The 22,352-nt window shown below is 39.2% G+C and overlaps 1 protein-coding gene across 1 annotated transcript; it reads left to right on the top strand.

The window, feature by feature from the left end:
* Window positions 1-459: 459 nt before the first annotated feature.
* Window positions 460-22,352, top strand: LOC124271180. The gene is made up of 7 exons (XM_046706269.1): window positions 460-602; window positions 7,726-7,780; window positions 8,569-8,655; window positions 13,022-14,058; window positions 15,150-15,225; window positions 17,766-17,855; window positions 21,937-22,352. Exons 1-7 carry the CDS (start codon window positions 554-556, stop codon window positions 22,052-22,054), a joined length of 1,512 nt encoding a protein of 503 aa, XP_046562225.1. The 5' UTR covers window positions 460-553; the 3' UTR covers window positions 22,055-22,352.

Here is a 22,352-nt window from a genome sequence, read left to right as displayed (position 1 = left end):
ATATTCCATAAACACTGTAGAACACACAACTGTTAAACCAGTTGCCAAGCACCCAATCAGCAGTATCCACGCACCTGAAATATAACCACAAATTGAGGCTACAAATAGGAGGAATGATACACCAAATCACTCCAAAGAGATTGATTTGTGTTTGGCCATATTGGGTTTTACCTTTCTATTTAACACACATTGCAGAGTGACAAAAGCAACATTTAGATAAAACATATTGCTTTTGTGAAAAGTCATTGGAGTGTGCCTTTGTATCTTTAATGTTTTTACTTTTTGGATGATCACGAGATAGACAAAGAGTGACCAGGGCCTCATTTGGCAGCCCGAACAGGGACTCGAACAATATACCCATGGACCACGGTCTCATATGTCATGATTACAAAGTACAATATAATCATAAATTAGACTTGAACACTTTTCAAACCAAGAGGAGGCTTCACTATGACTCAATAATGTCTGCATAAGGTTGTGGTTATTCTTTTCTTCTAGCACTTATCTCGACTAAGTAGTACACTGTTTTCTGTTGTTGGTAGAATTAGTAGTCATGAACAACAGGGCAAGAGGAAGGGAAAGAAGAAAATGTCCCTCAAAAGGTAGGTACCTTTCTTTTTCATTATGACTGACTTAAGAGCTTTCAAATATTAAAATTTCATACCACACACATTCATATGATAGCCCCATATCATCACAAGGTTACACCATATCATCTCAAGCCTACACCATATCATCTCAAGGTTACACCATATCATCACAAGGTTGCTCCATATCATCACAAGATTACACCATATCATCTCAAGCCTCAACATATCATCACAAGGTTACACCGTATCATCACAAGGTTCCGACATATCATCACAAGGTTCCTCCATATCATCACAAAGTTACACCATATCATCTCAAGCCTACACCATATCATCACAAAGGTTGCTCCATATCATCCACAAGGTTACACCATATCATCTCAAGTCTACACCATATGATATCATCACAAGGTTACACCATATCGTCACAAAGGTTGCTCAATATCATCACAATGTTACACCATATCATGTCAAGGTTCATCCGACATCACAAGGTTACACCACATCAACTCAAGGCTACACCATATCATCACAAGGTTACACCATATCATGTCAAGGTTATGGAATGTTGTGTTAAGTGTTTCAGGTCACTAGTACATATCTAGAATATGTTCTATCTGCCCAAAAGCTCCTTAATTAATTCTCTGTATTCTGTGTCACCAGTGTATTACATATTGCATTCTTTGGAAGAGATTAAATATCATGTTAGAATAATAGGTTTATATTGTTTTGTGACAAGAAACAAGCCTAGATTAACTTTTCCAGCTAAATGGTAGGCATATGGCTACCATTGTAGAATATCATGGAGTTATAAGGTCTTTAAGCTTACATATGTTATGTGGTATGGCCCAGTTGGAGTTACCTTGGATAATTAATACCACAGTCACATAACTAAACATCAATTGTATTTACTTACTTGAAGCATCAATAATCTGCATGTGTGATTGCTCACAAAGACAGGTAGTGTCAGGGATAATTGTCATAATACAAAGCTGATCCAGTGACATGTCCAAGTCTTTGTTGTCTTCGTTGTGTATTCTTAAAGGTCACATGCAACCAAAAATCAAACATAATTAAAACACAATTATCACTTCTTCATGACATATAATATGCATTGCTGATTATGAAAAAACAAATAAACAAAATTATAAGCGTATAATGCATGCAAATCAAAAGTGCAATATTTTTGTACTTGGGTTTACCTCCCTCGAAGCGAAGCAGCCGGGATACGAACCCAGTCAGAAGCGGGTGGGTGTGCACTCAAGTGTAGCGGCTGGTTCATTAGCAGATGCCGCCTTCCGCGGCTCATTGTGTGTGTATATATAGAGATGTTGGGTTTTGTAAATACATGCTCATTTTTGTGTATAACATTTTGCAATCAACAGACATCATAACATGTCATGTGTTCAAATTATCACACCTGCCTGTCTGTGTAATTACATAATGTGACAGAGACCCGAACTTCGGGCCATAAATCAATGCGTTTTGTTTATGGTGTATAGCCTGATTGGTGTTAAGTTCAAATTGCATGTGGTCAGTGATCGCAGTTGTGTATTGAATATTGTCATTAGCAGACAGGCAGGCAGACACACAGGTGTCAATAAAACAAGACATTGAGTTTTGTCTGTGACAGCGACATATCTATATCACAGTTAGAAATTGTGTCAGCTAAATAATGACATTGCTTTTAAGTATCGAACTGAGAAAGTGACTCGGTAAGAAGAGCGTGTGGTGAAATAGACAAATGAAATTATATAAACAGTTTATTTACTGTCATAACATATAAAAGCTCGCCTGTGAGATATCAACAAAACATTATGAAAATAGCTCACACCAAAGCCTTCACCAGAGTATTCACCAGACAGCCAGCTTCCAAGTTCGCGAAACCTATTTCACTGCGCGCGTGCTATGGCGCCAGCCAGCTGTTGAAACCGGTATTCCCCAGAAAAGTCTGGGGAAAATTAGTGAAACGTTTGAACTCTCGATTTCAGCGCGTTTTTTTTTTTCATGCGTTATTTTTCAACTTTATAAGTTGAATTTGCATTTTGGCTTTGTTTGGTAAGTCCATACGAAAGGTATCAGAATCTGCAAAGTTGTGTTTTACGTTGCATGTGACCTTTAAGTTTTGTGTTTAAGTCACATCAGCAACTCTTGTGGGATTTTAGGACCAAAAGTATGGGATAATAATGTTTTAGGAAGAGTGAAAGGCGTTACAGTTACGAAATCGAGCAGACCCTAATTGCTCATTTCAAGGGGTCTTCTCAGGAAACTTAAGGGTCCTGTAAAGTAATAAAATTGTGAAATTGTAATAATAAGTAAGAGAGATATTTTATCATTCTTGTCAACTGTCCCTAAAATGAATAATATTGTGATGTTGGGGTTCAAATCCTATAGTGGTATGTGAGTGAGTGAGTTTAGTATCATGGGATAATAATTCATACAAAATTCATTATTCATTATTACCACTACAGCAATATATTAGGATTCAGATATTAGGAAAATATAAATATAGAATATTAGTAATAGCTTAGAGAAAGACTCCAGTCAAAAGTTGTAAAACTCATCTCACAGACATACTATTGAAAAGGGATAAATCACGGCTACACAATTTCACAGATATCCAAGATAAAATCCTAGCCTAAGGTATTGAGGACTCAAGCTGTTAGCAACCCTTTCAGTAATTCAGAGTTATGACCAGACGATTAAATGCATCTATTGTAATCCAAGCACCTGTAATTGACACATCAGATTAGGCTCATTGAGATCTAGCCCAGGGTAAGCATCCAAGCATCCAGTAAAAGTGCCATCGAGATTAGTGCCAGTTAAACTAGGATTAACAAGGATTAAGAGTGATTGCCCTGTCTGGTCATTGAAGGACCCACCCCATTTAGTATATTCTGTATTTGATAGGCTAATGTAGGTTACACCCATTTTTGTATCAGTCAACCAATCATAATCTCTTTATTGTTTTAATTGTAGATAAAATGTCTCTATCTTCATTTGTCCATCAGTAGGGTTTAGACTCCCAACACAGGTCAGCTCTAGCCCTCAGCCCAGAGGGTTGTACCGACTCTCTGTGGCCACCCCATGTTACTCCGTTCTTGTAAATAAAAGTGTGATTAGCTTCTTGTGACTTCGGACTCTTTGCTGAGTTAATTCCCCAAAGCAGACCAGCACGCCAGTTAGATAAGGTGTTTCACGGAACCATCACTTGGACCCAAGACCCATATCATAATAGTTGGTGGAGAATCATACAAGCACATGTATATATATTTGCTCATACATGACATTTATGTGTTTTATCACCCCATGTACGTTGTATTAACTGCCCATGCATTATTCCAGGTCATGACTTCAATACATAAAAGTCACCTCTTACAATGCACTAATAGACAATTTATTTGCAGGGAAAAGTATCTTTATGTAATGCGTATTCAGCACAAACCAAAATAGTTACATGTATATTGTTGGCAGCAAGCTAACTCTCTTTTGTTTTGAATTTTTCATGTAAATCATCTGTCTGCATGGGATAATGGAGAAGTCAACTCCAAAATCAGGATGTGGAACCATCACAAGGCCTCCTGGAAACATAAAGAACCAGTACACAGAGCCATGACAAGCCCGATTCCACATCCAGACGACCAGATGACAGCAGAAGGAACTTGTGCCCCAGTACCAAAGAGACAATCTAATTACCATTTACTATTCTACCATTGTCCATCAACTAAGTTTATACCATTGTCCATCTAAGAAATCTTTTGTCCAAGTTTGGGGACCAAACTTTTTCAGACAGTGGGAAGTTATCATGGGATAATAATTCATACAAAATTCATTATTCATTATTACCACTACAAGCAATATATTAGGATTCAGATATTAGGAAAATATAAATATAGAATATTAGTAATAGCTTAGAGAAAGACTCCAGTCAAAAGTTGTAAAACTCATCTCACAGACATACTATTGAAAAAGGGATAAATCACGGCTACACAATTTCACAGATATCCAAGATAAAATCCTAGCCTAAGGTATTGAGGACTCAAGCTGTTAGCAACCCTTTCAGTAATTCAGAGTTATGACCAGACGATTAAATGCATCTATTGTAATCCAAGCACCTGTAATTGACACATCAGATTAGGCTCATTGAGATCTAGCCCAGGGTAAGCATCCAAGCATCCAGTAAAAGTGCCATCGAGATTAGTGCCAGTTAAACTAGGATTAACAAGGATTAAGAGTGATTGCCCTGTCTGGTCATTGAAGGACCCACCCCATTTAGTATATTCTGTATTTGATAGGCTAATGTAGGTTACACCCATTTTTTGTATCAGTCAACCAATCATAATCTCTTTATTGTTTTAATTGTAGATAAAATGTCTCTATCTTCATTTGTCCATCAGTAGGGTTTAGACTCCCAACACAGGTCAGCTCTAGCCCTCAGCCCAGAGGGTTTGTACCGACTCTCTGTGGACCCCATGTTACTCCGTTCTTGTAAATAAAAGTGTGATTAGCTTCTTGTGACTTAGGACTCTTTTGCTGAGTTAATTCCCCAAGCAGACCAGCACGCCAGTTAGATAAGGTGTTTCACACGGAACCATCACTTGGACCCAAGACCCATATCATAATATTAGTTTACACTATTTTAGCAATATTCCTGCAATATCACGGTAGGGGCACCAGATATGGGCTTCACAAATTGTACCCATGTGAGGATATCGTACGCGGCGTGACAAGCAAACGCTTTAACCATTAAGCTACCCCACCACCCCTCAAATCCTATGAAACTCTTACCACTGATTGTGTTTTGTTAGTACCCTGATGTCACAGATTGTGTTTTGTTAGTATGCTGATGTCACAGATTGTGTTTTGTTAGTACCCTGATGTCACAGATTGTTTTGTTAGTACCCTGATGTCACAGATTGTGTTTTGTTAGTACCCCGATGTCACAGATTGTGTTTTGTTAGTACCCTGATGTCACAGATTGTGTTTTGTTAGTACCCTGATGTCACAGTTTGTGTTTTGTTAGTACCCTGATGTCACAGTTTGTGTTTTGTTAGTACCCTGATGTCACAGATTATGTTTCGTTAGTACCCTGATGTCACAGATTGAGTTTTGTTAGTACCCTGATGTCACAGATTGATCTCTGTGCTGTGTATTATTTTGAGAGATATTCAGTATGACACAGCTGTTACAATTAGGGCTCTCACGAGTACTCGGGGCCGAGTCGGGTAAAGCAGGACTCGAGTCCAATTGAATGGACTCGAAGACTCGCAGGGGAGATACCTCTAAACATCTCATGCAATCAAGATGGATGATCGTGAGAAAAAATCCAATGTCTGGACGCATTTGTATCTTGATTTAGTGGCCAAAATACGAAATGCCGTCTTTGTGGCGTTTCCCTTATTTACACAAGCATTTGTCCTGTAAGCACCCACAATATAGCACTGTAGACAGAAAACCAGCTCAACAAGCAACGCTGGGGCAGTTTGGTAAGTTTGATAGCAAAAGTCGCAAGCCTGTTGACAGGAAATGGTATGAAGGTATTACGCAAAAAGCAATGCTTATGCGCGTTAAGGATATGCGACCATTAAGTCTTGTTAAAAGGGAGGGTTTCAGGGCTTTCTGTGAACCATTGAACCCAAATTACCAGGTCCCATGTACTGCCGCAATTCACAACTACCTCATAATGTCGTATGAAGTTTGCAAGGAGAACAAAATATCAGTACCCAAAACAGTACCTGCCGTTGCCCTAACTACGGACGCGTGGACAAGCGTAACCACTCACGGCTGTATCACTGTCCCTGCCCACTATACCTATGTTTGAACAACTTGTTTTCTACATAGATATTCAGTCGTTCTTATCCAGCGTATTTCAGTGTTACATATTCAACAATCTACACATACATACGCATTCAAAATAACATTCACACTTGGAGACCTATATCCTTAATAGTGAAAATTTTAATCACAATGAATACCATTGACGTGATCTCCGTTCAGCAGAGTTTCGGAAGAAGAAATACAGCGTAGTGTTACTCAATAAATGGTTAGTCTTTAGTTTGAAACCAAACCGTTTTCATTATAAGAAGTCTCAAATAAACATCAATCCTGTTTTACATATTCTTTAAGTTCCATAGTCGATCCATCTTTACAAGATACTAGTATCTAATGCAGCACCAATCAATGAACGCTTTATCTATGTATCTTCCAGCTTTGGAACGTGTTTTGCCACATTTTAACCGTGATTAAGGTTAATTGATTATGTGACTTATCGTCCAGGTTAATGTTTAAAAGTTGCTAATATGTCATAACTGCAACGACATATTAATATTAGATAATCTTGAAAGCGCAGTCAAACTTAAAACCAAAAGAAAAGAGAAGTAGATTGATTGGTTTCTTTTCCCGGACACATCCAATCATATTACAGCATTTACAGGCGTAATAAGGTATCACCGGCCCAGCTCATGAATATTAATCACATAATTGATCGCGTAGAACTGGGTCACAGTGACACTTACGTTGCCTTCACATTCTGTTTGCAAATAAAAAGGTAATAGATACTTCCATTGACATTGAATACCAATTGCTTTATTCAGGAACGTTTGTATTCACATATACATGTTGCATTATTCGTAGATTGGAAGTTGGAACAGCTACGTGTATGCTTGAAAGTTGGTTTCAGATAAGCATCCAAATTGTCGGGTACTCGGGTCCGAGTCGGGTCTGACACCTCGAGTACTCGAGTCCCAAATTTTGGACTCGTGAGAGCCCTAGTTACAATGAATTTGTGTCTTTCTGTAATAATCCAGCAATTCTGAACTTATTGAGGGGTGAAAATGTGGATCTGGTTTCTTGACCAATGTAAATGAAAGCATATATCATCCATCATGAGCCATGACACTAGTACCTGACACCTGTTTATGAGGCTGTTGTTTTTGGGTTTGTTTGTTGTTGTTGTTGTTGTTGTTGGTTTTTTTTGGGGGGGGGTCTGTTGTTTAACGCAGCAGTCAGCAATCATTCCAGCTTGGCATCTGGCACCTGGGGTATGTATGTGTTAATGACAGTCAGCACAACTTATATTACATTCTTTAAATTGAATGTCCAGTTGTTTTACTTTTCCTTTTCTTTTTTTCTGCAGGGCAGGAAAGTAAGTACTCACAGGAGGAGGTTGTAACCAACAATGAAGAATTCAAGTAAGTACTAGCCTGATTGGTCTATGTAGTCAACAACACAAACAAGGCTTTTTCACCCAATTGTGTCAGGACTATCAATCCTTTCACAAACATATCAACAATTTATTTCTGAACATAGAGCAGGGATTGGGATAGAGAACTTTTACAATGGGCCATTTTCAGGATTATTAGCCATTTTCTGAATTTAGAATGGGCACTACCCTTGTATCAATAGTAAACTTCCAAATTTTAATGGGCTGTTTTGTATTCTAGTGTGCAAAATGGCCCATGGCCCCTGCCCTTCCCAATCCCTGATAGAGAATTTTCTGGGTTTCATCCTCATTTTATTGTTTGGTACAATGTTTCAGGGCTTCTTCTGACCCCATCATCAGGTAGAACTAAACAACAGTAACTGTTGAACAGTTCTAGAAAGTTACTGTTCTTTAGTTCTACAGTAATTTCTACAGCTCAATAAAAAGAATATGAAACCCAGAAAATTCTCTATGTTCATAAGATAGCATGCATCTTCTAAACTGCCAATAAAGCATCTAATTCAATTCTGATACATCTTCTCAAAAGAAAAAGGATATAATAGCCTTATCCTTTTGGACTACATGTACTTACATAGTGAGATACAAACTTTGTAGATGTTGTTTGCTACAATACAAGTTGTCTAAAGGGCTGCTCAGTTACTACAAGGCTAAAGGATTACATACTGTTGTTTTTAGTGTCCTTCATTAAACAAAAGTTTGAAATGAACCAAAACAAATCATAAGTATGACTTCATGCTAATAAAACTTGTATTTCAGGCAGACGGATTCTCAGATCAGGGTTGTCCCTTCGTTTATCAAGAAGAAAAAAGTAGCTATCCCTGCACATGAAAGAATACATGAACAGTAAGTCCCACGTTTTTATGGTGTTGTTGTGAAATCAAGGCAGTCCTTGTGATGATTTCCAGTATATCTCATGTAGCAATACATATCACCTTACTTGAGGCATGATTAAAAAGTTGCATGTTTTATCAATGAAATTTAACAAAATGCTATTACAATTACATACACACAAAGTTAGCGTTCTATCATGGTGGAATAATTAGTAATGAATTTCTGTATAAATTATTTGGAGTAATAATTTACACAAATTTTCCTTATAAATCATTCCACCAATGTGACCATGATACTAGAATACACATGTACTTTACTAAGAAAGTGTAATCCCAAATATAACATATGTTACATGATAGTTCACTGAAATGACTTTAATTTTATGCTCATTTTAACAGTATTGTCTGATTATAAATTTTAAATGAGCCTGAAGAGCCATCAATTTTGGTTATTGTATGCTTAAAAATTACTTTTGTGCTGCAAAGCAGGATTAATATAGGATTTTAAAAATTGTACAGTTTGAAGTATTAAGCTCAACTCCGAACAACTCTGAAGCCTGTGTCTACTACAGTATGAACAGGCTGTTAGAGTAGGGAAGCAGCTTTTGTGGTTGCCCGAATCAGTGTAGTAAAGCTTTTCTGAAATGAATCTGTCATGAAACAGTTGAAATAAATACTGTGAATAGAAAAAATAAAACATTCCATCGTTTTTTTAAATAAAATGTCAAAAAACAAATCGCTGAAATTTTATGTGTGCTATTTAATGTAAACTCTATGTGTGCAAACATATACAAAACATCATCTTACAGTAAATCTACACCTTGCACTTGTGGCTGCATTCTTAGTTTGTTCCGTCTGGTTAGGTCAAATGTGTTGAGACCTGTATCAATTACTATGAGGCAGAGATAGACCCATCTTTAGATGACATCCAGGCAAGGAATGGGTCATGCCCAGAGCTATTTTTAAGTGGAGGGGGACGTTGAAATGTCCCACATATGTTATGGGAGGATGTTCTATTTTTTTTCAAAATGGTTTTAAAAAAATTCCAATAATTCTATATGTGAATTTGAATGTTATTTACAGACTGGTTATAATGTCAATATTCATTACTCACTCGCTAGTCCTTTTTATCTCAAGGCGTGAATTTAGGCAAGATATGAATTCTGAGGAAAAGAATTACTAGAATCTGTTTTATAACATGCACACTCACTGTTTTGCAAGTCTTGAAAGGGGAAATGGTGACTCATGATACACCGACCACCAGTAAGATGCAGGGCTGGACTTAAGGAATTTTGTTTCAGTATTATTAGGTGCATATTGACATTATAAGCTTGTTGCAAAGGATTAAACCAGGTCCATAAATTCATTAATTTGGAAGCATAAATGTATAAAGTAACAGAAAGAAATAACATCTCATATTTTGAAGTACGCAAATATAATAATTAAAAATGATGAGGTGAAGCCAATGAAAGCATGACAAATTTCACACAGCAGGGATGAAATGCTTCATCAGCAATTTCCAGCTATTCATGGCACACACAGCAGGAATTGGTGATGAAGTGGGATAAATGAACATTAGACATTTTTTTGTGAAAAGGATTAGTCCGAGTAAAATGTGAAAACAAATATCTTGCATCTGGTGTGTGTGTAGAGTTAACATCAGGTGGTATTTTTGGGTAACAGGCTGCTCTGGTCCTTGATTTAAATAGCTAACTTTAGAGCTGAGATTCATACATACATTATTTCAATTGAAGAATTCAATTGCATTTATTGAGATTATAGAAAAAATGGGAAATTATGATTAAACTACAAGAAACTTCATATGTTTATGCTCTGATGGTTGATGTCAGCTCATAACAGCTGATAAGCACATTAAAACTGTCATGACACCAAGCTGAACCACCTGATTCAACTAAATTTAACTCCAATCTTAATAGGGATAGAAATCAATAAGAATATATTAATAATTTTTAGGCTCCAACAAATCCACTATGAGGCGACTGTGCTACACATGACTAATAGGGGTAACAAATATGAATATTGCATAACAGGTACGATAACTTATAAGAAGTCAGCAGTTGATGTATTATACCTTAATTTCGTAAGTGAAACAACAGTAAAACAAATTGACTTGTTTTGTCAAACTTGAAGAGTGTCAACTATTATCCTGCCTGGCTTGAATATATTTTATTTTGCACATAAATAACACCAAAATTAAAGTAAAAATACATTATTACAGATATCAATATTCAATTCTAGTGGCTGCAGATAATGAATTGAATTTGTTAAGGGATACAGTTCAAATCACTAAATATGCAAGTAAATCGTAACAGCCCTAATATACTAAGCAGCAAAAGAAACGTCAGTTTGGAATTTTCCTTCGCAGAAACGGATAACTGTAAACTCATTTAATGTTTTGATTGTATATTTTTGACAACATCTCCAACTTTACCTGAGCAAAGACATTCCTTCCCAAACTCAGAATGGAACCCAGGAAATGGTCTCAAAACGCAACCTGATCTCGGAGATGGTACGGTGTTCTCCATGTTTTTCACGCAACTCATGCTGCACATGCTGTTCACAAGGACCAGCCCTATATAATGCACCCCCAAACTGGTTGAAACAATCACATTACAACGTCAGCAGGATGCCGCGACTCACAACAGCTCAGAGGAACCAGGTGCTAGGAAGACTTGAAGCTGTCCACACTGCACAAGCTGTTGCCAATCACTTGCCATGTCAACGTTCAGACCATCTACAGGCTGCAGCAACGTTTCCGGGCCACCATCACCACAAATGATCGTCCCCGTACTGGCAGACCAAGGGTCACCACCACAGGCCCCCACTGCGGGTCAGAAAATCGATAAACTAGGCCCCGGTTTGGTATCAACACCCCCTACTATATAATACATAACGGTTCATCACAGAAATACGGTGACTATATAGTAGGGGGTGTTGATACTAAACCGGGGCATAGTTTATCGATTTTCTGACCCGCAGTGGGGGCCTGTGGTCACCACAAGACGACAAGAACCCCATGTTGTGCGACAGCATGTTCAGAATCCCTTCATGCAGGCATCCGAAACAGCACGCCAGACAGTGGGAACACACGGAAGACCAATCAGTACTGATACAGTATGCCGACGTCTTAACAGCGGGAACCTCCATTGCCGTAGACCTTACCGTGGACCTATCCTCACCCCTCGTCATCGGCATGAATGTCTACAGTTTGCTGTACAACAACAAAACCAGCGATACAAGCAATGGAGAACTGTTTTGTTCACAGATGAGAGTCGGTACTGCGTATCAACTGCAGATGGCAGAACAAGAGTATGGCGACGACGTGGCCAGCGTTACTCAGATCAATGTGTTATGGAAAGAGACTCAGGGGAGGTGCAAGCATCATGGTATGGTGTGGAATCGGCCTGAAGCAGAGAGTGGGCCCTTGTGGTGTTCCAGCCCTTAGTCCTGATTTAAACCCAATTGAACATCTTTGGGATGAAATTCAGAGGAGACTGAATAATATCATACCAACTGTCCAAGGCCAAACACAGCCGATTTATTGTGCCAGGCCTTTCTCAGAGTGTGGTTCCAGGTGCCATCATCAATCGATTGGTGCACTCCATGCATAGAAGCTGTGCTGCAGATATTGCCGCTCATGGTGCAGTTATTGCCGCTCATCACATTAGATACTGAAGTCAAGAGTCTGAATGGACTGCAAACGTTCACGTAATGTCTTGAAATTGTGCTGAGTTATTCATTGATGTGTCAAGATATTATACACAAAAAATGGTTTTGATCCGCTTATTTAATGTCCATTTCTGTAATGATTTGATTACAGTGCCTATCTAATTTTGAATTCGTACTGATGGTATTTTTTGCTGCAGAGTATATTTATAGCTCACATGTTAGGCAAATTGTGTCTTTGTATAACATTGCCAGTTAAAACAACTGATTTATAAGCTAGGTGCATTGTAATCCAGATAGCATTCGGATGTTGGCCCAACGTTGGCAATGTTTGCAAAACCATTTCCAACGTTGGGTCAACGTCTGAATGCTATCTGGGAAATTTGTTAGCTGGATAAGTAGGCACCACTGGCTCAAAACTTGGACTTCGACTCAAAGAGAGTTGACAGTAAAGTGTTATGATGAAACAATCTCATGTGTTTGCATGGAGCTTCAATCTGTTCTTAAATTTTCTGCCTGAACTTATCATCACTGTATCATTTACAGTTGATTTTAGTATAATTTACATATTGTTAGTTGTGCTGAGCTTTGCCAGATTTTGGCTTTGGACTAATATTCTAGACTAAACTTACAGATTGCACACAATGTCATGGTCAGTATTATTTAATCAGTCAGAGATTTTAATGTTGTAGAACAGAATGCAAAGTTAATGAATCTAATGGACAAGAAGAAATTGAAGGATGTGATGCCCCAGATAAATCCCTTCTTCACTCAGAACATATTGAGGAAACTGAAACAGAAACAGAAGTGTCACATGCACAACAGGAAGCAAAACCAAGAGCCAAGGAATTCAATACTGCAGCTGCTGCAAGCCCTAAGGAGGGTCAACACCCTTGCTGCAGCCATACTCCTCACACCTTGCAGACTGAGACATGTAATGAACCTGTTGGAGGTACCACAGATACTAAGATGCTGGAGTGTTCCCCACAAATTGCAGAGGTACCTGCTGACAGAGGTGACTTGACGACACCACCCGGGGAGACATGTGGAGGTGTGGGTGTCGGTGCGGATGGATGTGAGCATTTGAGTGATGAAATACCAGTCCCAGCATTACCTGATGAAGCAGAAGATGTGTCCTTGATTCTTTCTGAAGATGTACTGAAAAGTTTAAAGCACATCAGTGAAGAATGTAAATCATCTGAAACTGATGATGAAAATGTCAAGTCATCATCAGTAGAGAAGGTGGAAGATATGCACATACATGTAGAGATGGAGGAAGCTGATCAGGATTGTACTGCCCAAGGTTATACATCTGAAGTAGTAATTTCTCCAGTACAAGTGCAAGATACAAACCAGACAGTAACCATGGTGATAGATGTCAATGAAAGTGAAGAGGACAGAAAACGTAGAAAGTGTTTATCCCTGAATACAGATGAAGTGATCTCTGATCATCCTGTGCAAGAATCAGGCAGTGTTGAAGACTTCAATAAAACATCTGATCCTTCATCCGTTAACAAAAGCAGAACAAAGGAGAAAGAAATGTATGACATTACATCAGTACATCAAGTTACAGACGCCAAGAAGAATTCAGCAGGGATTCTGCAGTGCCACTCAGTGGTATCCAGAGAAGCGGGAGAAGTTATTGCACCTGAGATGACTTCTGGAGGTGGTGATGAGAGTACAAGTTCTACCACATCAATGAAGAACACAGAAGCTAGCATACTTGCAGGTATGTGAGTATGTGTTTACAAAATTAATATCAGTGCTTCTTCCTTTCTGAGGATTTACTGAAAGATAACTTTTGATCTCAGTTCATCCCAATGGCAGTGTTGGTTTAATACACTGCATACCCCCTTGTTACAACAGTCTTTAAAACACCAACAATCAATTTTTCCACTACTTCATGACATTGTCTGAAAGTATAGTAATGAGTTGGTATGCACAAATATATAACTTTTACACCATTTAGATAAATAGTTGTTTTAGGGTGTATATTTATTTGGTATTTTCAGTACAATTTTGCAGCAAATGGACTGCAGTTTGAAATTTGCATCTGTTCTGGCAGAAGTGAATGGGTAAATTGGTAATTTTACTGTTATCCTTCTGCCAAGGGAGCTGAACCAGGCTAGGTTATAAAGTAGCACTTTGAAAATGCTTGTCATGTTTTTCTTCTCTTCAAGGAATGGGACACTATGCCCAGTTTGTTATGATATATAGTGATATGTTGATGAGCGGTGGATTAGCCGGGAGGTTAAAGTCTTCATTCATCTTGCTGAAAGCTGTATTCTATTCAATACATAGGTACAAAGTGTAAAGCCGATTGACATTGCTGAATTATTGCTATAAACAGCACAAAACCATACTCACTCACTCTAGTGGTGGTCCGATTAATTGAAATAATCGAAGATTGGTCGCAGTGACTAAACGACCAAGCAATCGATCATGTTTTCTCATAATCGAAAACAAACAATTCTAGAACACTTGTTTTCACTAACAGTATTTTTCACTAGGTTGTTTTTTTCTGTTACATTTCATAAGCACTACAAGCTCGTTCCAAGTCATGATTGAATTTATCTTAAAGGCTCTAAGAAATTTATGTTCCTCCATACTAGTCATCCTTTAAAGATGCGAAATTTTGCCAAAAAAAACCCACAGAACTACATGGTTTTTTTCCTTATTATTTTGTGCATTAACACATTTCATAAATGACACTAACCAATTATTTTCGATGATTGATCGGTTGTAATGAACCAATCATCAATTATGAGATTTTAACTAATTCCCAACACTAACTCACTCTTGTAATTTGATGATGTCCAGGAAGTGATGTAGATGCTGAACTGGACTTTACCGACTCCCAGCTGTGTGAGGTGGTCAATATGGAGGAATCAGCAAAGTAAGTAAAACCCAGGTACTGTCTGTAAATAGACATTCGTGGGATATTCTGAGAACGTATGAGATAGAAGAACAGATGGACCATTGACAGTGAGAGTTGTTCCCTAAGATCAGATAAAAGACATTGTACAGATTCCATTGATGTGACAAGATACATCTGCATCACAATACACACGTACTGATACTGACCATGCAGGGGTGGATACAGTTGTTTGAGAAAGGGTGGTTGTACACTATTGGATGGGGTGGGGGGGGTGGTGGCCTCACTTCATTTTCACCCAAGTTTCATTGATTTAATAAACTTTCAGGACAAAAGGATCCGCCTATGCCATGGTACATATCTCAGTACTTAGGTAGTTAATATTCCATATATTTGGCTTTTTTTTTTAAAATTTAAACAGAATTTAAACATGAATATATAAATACTGTTGTACATATTGTTAATTTCATTGACAACAATATTGATTCATTGATATCATTGCACCCATGGATATTGTTATGTTACAACTGATGTGTCATGAATTTGATAACTCTTTTCATCAGTTTACTTCATATTGATAAAGTCATTGGAGTTGCCTCCCTTTACACATGGTATGTAAATCTAGGCTCAGGCATATTCAGTAGACTAACAACTAGTCTCTGAAATGAACATATTTTACTGAAAAATGTTCATAGTAAAAAAAAATATATAATGAAAAGGAGCCCTGAGACTTTCTTCATTTTCAGAAGCTGAGGAAATGTAGACTTGCCACATTTTCTAGACTTGTGTGGGCTTTCTTGGATATATTTGCTTCAGGGTCTGTACGAGAGACTAGCATATTCAGCTTCGCAGTTGGATTCAAGGTTGATTGTGTACCTATCTGCAGCTTGTAAAGAGCCTGAATTACAGCTGGAATTTCACAAATGGCTGAGATGACCATGTCTTGAAGTAGCCAGGCCGTAAAGCAAAGTCTCATGAATATATATCAACTGGGGACCAGTAGATATTGTAGGGCTAGAACAAAACTTTACAACTTTACAAGCCCAGGTAAAGAACATATTCTGGTGTTAAAACAAAAGGGAAATTTTCAAAATGTCTGTTAACCTGCAGTAATTTGTACAGATCCTGGGCTTGCCATTGAGTTTTACATTCTGCAATTATGGTCTTTGTGAGCCTACTGTCATTGAGCTGGAATAATGAACATTCCTGACTGTGGCTTTAAAACACAAACGAATGTTAATGAGTTTTCTTTTCCATTTTCATTACTGGTGACATGTTTTGATCTCAGACATGATGAAGGCCACAACTCCTTATATACATTAAGTAGTTTGAATTTTGGATAAGTTGAATTTCCATATGTTAGATCTTTACCGATGATTACTAAATTGTAGAATCAAGTCAAATTTCTGAGAAGAATATGATACAGTGTACTCCACATAACTGGACATTGTTTAACTGAACCTGCTCTGTAACCAAAATCCCTAGACATTTCTGATAACAGGCCAATTTTATTTTTTTTCATGCTTTGATGTTTACTGACAATTTCACCCCCAAAAAACAAGAAAAATCAAGAGTGGGAAATTTATTTTTTTCAGTCTTTTGTAGCGAGAAAAATAAATGGTCTTTACATAGTAACAAGTCATATTCTTTGTAATAATTAGAATCTATGTAGAGAAATCGTAGTGGTTAAGAAGGGGCAGAACGAGCGGTATTGTCTTACCACAAATGAATGACCAGACAGAGGGGAGCCATTAATCCTATTTGCCTGACAGGCACTAGTCTGTACCACTTGAAATAACAAATGAAGAAATTTTGTATAAATTAAAGTTCATGAACAAAGTGAAGAATCTGCAAACTTTCTGTTGAATATCACCATAAGGGCAGACCAATTATATACTCATGCCAATAATGGGTGTCACCCCACCCCACACACCCCACACACCCTCTCCCCCCAAAAAATTGAAGGGGGTGACAACCATCATGCCAATAATATTATTGGCATGAGTACATTTCTTGCTTTACTGATTTTTGTCCTCAGAAAACTTAAATTAAAAAAATCACCAACGCAAAAACCCACATGAGTTTCCATGTTAACTCGTTTGGTTAGTTTATATCAACTAAATATAAGTTGACTGAGTTTAGGTTTCACGCTGATTTCAAGAATATTTCATATCACATTAACATTGTGATTTTATTTTTTTTGTGGGGAGAATTAATTATTTTTTTTCCTATTCTTGAAAAAATACGACTGGCGGATCCATAAAACAAGAAATATAATTGTTATTTGGTATTTTTGATAATTATATGGTAGTTAAAGACCTGGTAAAGCCAAATACCATAATTTGGTCTACAAGTCTCAAGGACTGATAACTGGATTGACCGATATCTGGACAATTTTCCCAGTCCCTCTAATGTCCAGTTAGCAAGATTGGACACATTTGGACATTTGCTCTTGTATACAAGTGTTTTGTGGTATATAATTTGTTTGCAGTAGGAGAGATATTTGAGTATCTCCTGTTTAATGACAAAACATGTTGGAGATCACTTTAACTATTTTACAGCCAACTGCTGGTGTTACAAGAAGTTCGTAAACAACGTATGGAAGGAAGGAAGATCATCCATGACCTCATTTTAGATCTGTCACACCTCAAGTAAGACCTGATTAAACATGTCAAGAAAGTACCAGACATGTGTGGCAAGGTCAATGACTTGGTTTTACCACGTATACTGACTTGCAATACAATGTGTGGATGCTGGCTGTACAGAGGCCCAGTCTACTGACTTGCAATACAATGTATGGATGCTGGCTGTACAGAGGCCCAGTCTACTGACTTGCAATACAATGTGTGGATGCTGGCTGTACAGAGGCCCAGTCTACTGACTTGCAATACAATGTATGTATGCTGGCTGTACAGAGGCCCAGTCTACTGACTTGCAATACAATGTGTGGATGCTGGCTGTACAGCCCAGTCTACTGACTTGCAATACAATATGTGTGGATTTTGCTGTACAATGTGTGGATGCTGGCTGTACAGAGGCCCAGTCTACTGACTTGCAATACAAGTGTGGATGCTGGCTGTACAGGCCCAGCCCAGTCTACAATGTGTGGACTTGCTGTACAATGTGTGGATGCTGGCTGTCTACAATTGTGTGGATGCTGGCTGTACAGTGGATGCTGGCCAGTCTACAATGATGCTGGCTGTACAATACTGGCTGTACAATGTGTGGATGCTGGCTGTACAGAGGCCCAGTCTACTGACTTGCAATACAATGTGTGGATGCTGGCTGTACAGAGGCCCAGTCTACTGACTTGCAATACAATGTGTGGATGCTGGCTGTACAGAGGCCCAGTCTACTGACTTGCAATACAATGTGTGGATGCTGGCTGTACAGAGGCCCAGTCTACTGACTTGTACAGAGGCCCATGTGTGACTTGCATGCTGGCTGTACAATGTGTGGTCTATGCTGGCTGTACAGAGGCCCATGCTGGCTGTACAGTGGATGCTGGCTGTACAGAGTGTGGATACTGGCTTGCAATACAATGTGTGGATGCTGGCTGTACAGAGGCCCAGTCTACTGACTTGCAATACAATGTGTGGATGCTGGCTGTACAGAGGCCCAGTCTACTGACTTGCAATACAATGTGTGGATGTTGGCTGTACAGAGGCCCAGTCTACTGACTTGCAATACAATGTGTGGATGCTGGCTGTACAGAGGCCCAGTCTACTGACTTGCAATACAATGTATGGATGCTGGCTGTACAGAGGCCCAGTCTACTGACTTGCAATACAATGTGTGGATGCTGGCTGTACAATGTGTGGATGCTGGCTGTACAGTGGATGCTGGCTGTACAATGTGTGGATGCTGGCTGTACAATGTGTGGATGCTGGCTGTACAGAGGCCCAGTCTACTGACTTGCAATACAATGTGTGGATGCTGGCTGTACAGAGGCCCAGTCTACTGACTTGCAATACAATGTGGATGCTGGCTGTACAGAGGCCCAGTCTACTGACTTGCAATACAATGTGTGGATGCTGGCTGTACAGAGGCCCAGTCTACTGACTTGCAATACAATGTATGGATGCTGGCTGTACAGAGGCCCAGTCTACTGACTTGCAATACAATGTGTGGATGCTGGCTGTACAATGTGTGGATGCTGGCTGTACAGTGGATGCTGGCTGTACAATGTGTGGATACTGGCTGTACAATGTGTGGATGCTGGCTGTACAGAGGCCCAGTCTACTGACTTGCAATACAATGTGTGGATGCTGGCTGCACAGTGGCCCAGTCTACTGACTTGCAATACAATGTATGGATGCTGGCTGTACAGTGGCCCAGTCTACTGACTTGCAATACAATGTGTGGATGCTGGCTGTACAGAGGCCCAGTCTACTGACTTGCAATACAATGTGTGGATGTTGGCTGTACAGTGGCCCAGTCTACTGACTTGCAATACAATGTGGATGCTGGCTGTACAGTGGCCCAGTCTACTGACTTGGCTATACAATGTGTGGATGCTGGCTGTACAGAGGCCCAGTCTACTGACTTGCAATACAATGTGTGGATGTTGGCTGTACAGAGGCCCAGTCTACTGACTTGCAATACAATGTGTGGATGCTGGCTGTACAGAGGCCCAGTCTACTGACTTGCAATACAATGTGTGGATGCTGGCTGTACAGAGGCCCAGTCTACTGACTTGCAATACAATGTGTGGATGCTGGCTGTACAGAGGCCCAGTCTACTGACTTGCAATACAATGTATGGATGCTGGCTGTACAGTGGCCCAGTAATGTGTGGATGCTGGCTGTACAGAGGCCCAGTCTACTGACTTGCAATACAATGTGTGGATGCTGGCTGTACAATGTGTGGATGCTGGCTGTACAGTGGATGCTGGCTGTACAATGTGTGGATGCTGGCTGTACAGTGGATGCTGGCTGTACAGTGGATGCTGGCTGTACAGTGGCCCAGTAATGTGTGGATGCTGGCTGTACAGAGGCCCAGTAATGTGTGGATGCTGGCTGTACAGAGGCCCAGTAATGTGTGGATGCTGGCTGTACAGTGGATGCTGGCTGTACAGTGGATGCTGGCTGTACAGTGGATGCTGGCTGTACAGTGGATGCTGGCTGTACAGAGGCCCAGTAATGTGTGGATGCTGGCTGTACAGAGGCCCAGTCTGTTTCTGACTGCTGTGCTGTGTGCAATGCATTTCACCTTTGATCTGATTTCATATTCTGACCCTTGATCAAATGCATCTGCTTTGTCTAAGACATCTTTTCAGAGCGAATTGTGGTGCCATAGACAACTGTTTAAACAGGCACCTATTTAATGAAATGATACAGTACAACCAGAAATTATTGAGAATTTAAAGATTGTAATTTTTGTATTTTTTCACTCTTTACTCGCGTATTAAATGTGAATATTAGCAGAACATAACTCCAGATTCAAAGACAGGTGAACAGTTAGTATTTTGTCAAGTCACCATGGGCAGCAATGCAGGCTTCAATGCGGCAGGGTATACTACTGATCAAAGAAGTTAGAAAGTCGTGGTCCATGCTGTCCCAATATCGGACCACCTCTTCTTTCATTTCAGCAATATTTGTCAGATTTTTCTAATTGACACTTTCCTTTATAAGTCCCCAAACATTTTCTATTGGATTTAGGTCAGGGCTATAGCTTGGCCTATCTAATAATGTCATATTTTGGGTCCGAAACCAGGCCTGTGAATGCTTTGAACGATGTTTTGGGTCATTGTCCTGCTGGAAAATCCAAACATTTCCATAGAACACGTGAGCAGATGGAAGTAAATGTCCCTCGAGAATATCTGTGTACCGCTCGATGTTCATATTCCCTTCAAATACACAGAGGGACGTTTCCCCTAACACAGATATGCCACCCCACACGTTAAATTTCGGACTCTACTTTGGGGCTGATACAAAGGTTTTTCAGTTTGTTTGGTCCAGAATTTCAGTGTATTAGGAAACAGCCACACAGAACTTTCATCTGAGAAAATCACATTGTCCCAGTTAAAATTTCTATGCTGTAACACCAGTTCAACCTTCACTCCTTTTGTTCAGATTTCATGATCGGTGATGGAATTCCTCGACTTTTCTGCCAACCCATTTCATGCAGCTCAGTTCTAATTGACTCCTTACAGACAGCCACAGTTCCTCTATCAATCATATCCAGCCTTAAGGTTTCCAAACGCCTTCGTTTTTTTAGAAACAAGAATACCAAGCCGCCTCCTGTCACCGACAGTCAATTTTCTGGGCCTACCTGCGCCTCCCTGGTGCTCAATGCCATATCCATTTGCAATATTTTTCAAAACACGATGAACAGTGGACAAGGGATGCCTGTTCTACTTGAAATCACTTTAGCTGATCTGATGTCCTTGTTATAATACTCTAAAATCAACTTCCTCTTCTCTAAATCATCCATACTGAGGATCACTGAAAATGTCGTCTGCTAGCAAGTAAACAAAGGGGGATAACTCTTCACAAACTAATGAAAAAGGATTAACGGAGTTGTCTCTCTGGAATGAAACCAAGCACTTGATAGCTGGTCAAGGTTGTTTATACTAGAAATCGAATTAAACATATTCCTAAAATTCTCAATAATTACTGTTCATACTATAATACGACATATTTACTTATCAAAATGGATCTATATTGATATTATTTCTAATATAATATGTATGTAAAGCATCAGTTCTTCAATATGGCGTCCTCATTTCAGCAAACTGGTACTGCACACAAAACGAGAGATAGAGACAGCAAGACGAAAGAGACAACCTCAGTCATGTGTACAGAACAGAGTCACTGGACAAAGCTTCATCGAACACAGGAAATTTTGACAATGTTGTTTTACCACTACTCAAAGATATTTGGGGCGGTGAAATACCCTAATGCATTTGCTCTTCACACCCTGGGTTCAGCCCAGAAAATGCATTTTCTTCAGTCCCCTGACATGATATTGCAGGAAAACAATACTCAACATGTGTTATCACAGTATGCTATGCATCAACTACACAGGCCAGGCTGCTTGTGTGAAAAGTTTCCTCGGTTGAAATGTATATGCAAATGTATTTCTCTGTCGTTTCATCAAACATTGTGATTCGAAATACAGAATTTATCATATTGCTGGACCATGAA

Source organism: Haliotis rubra, unplaced genomic scaffold, assembly GCF_003918875.1.
Source record: "Haliotis rubra isolate DU_JTF1 unplaced genomic scaffold, ASM391887v1 Scf1580, whole genome shotgun sequence".
Classification (NCBI taxonomy): Eukaryota; Metazoa; Mollusca; class Gastropoda; order Lepetellida; family Haliotidae; genus Haliotis; species Haliotis rubra.
Note: the sequence above shows the minus strand (reverse complement) of the source record. Positions and strands in the feature narration are given on the sequence as shown.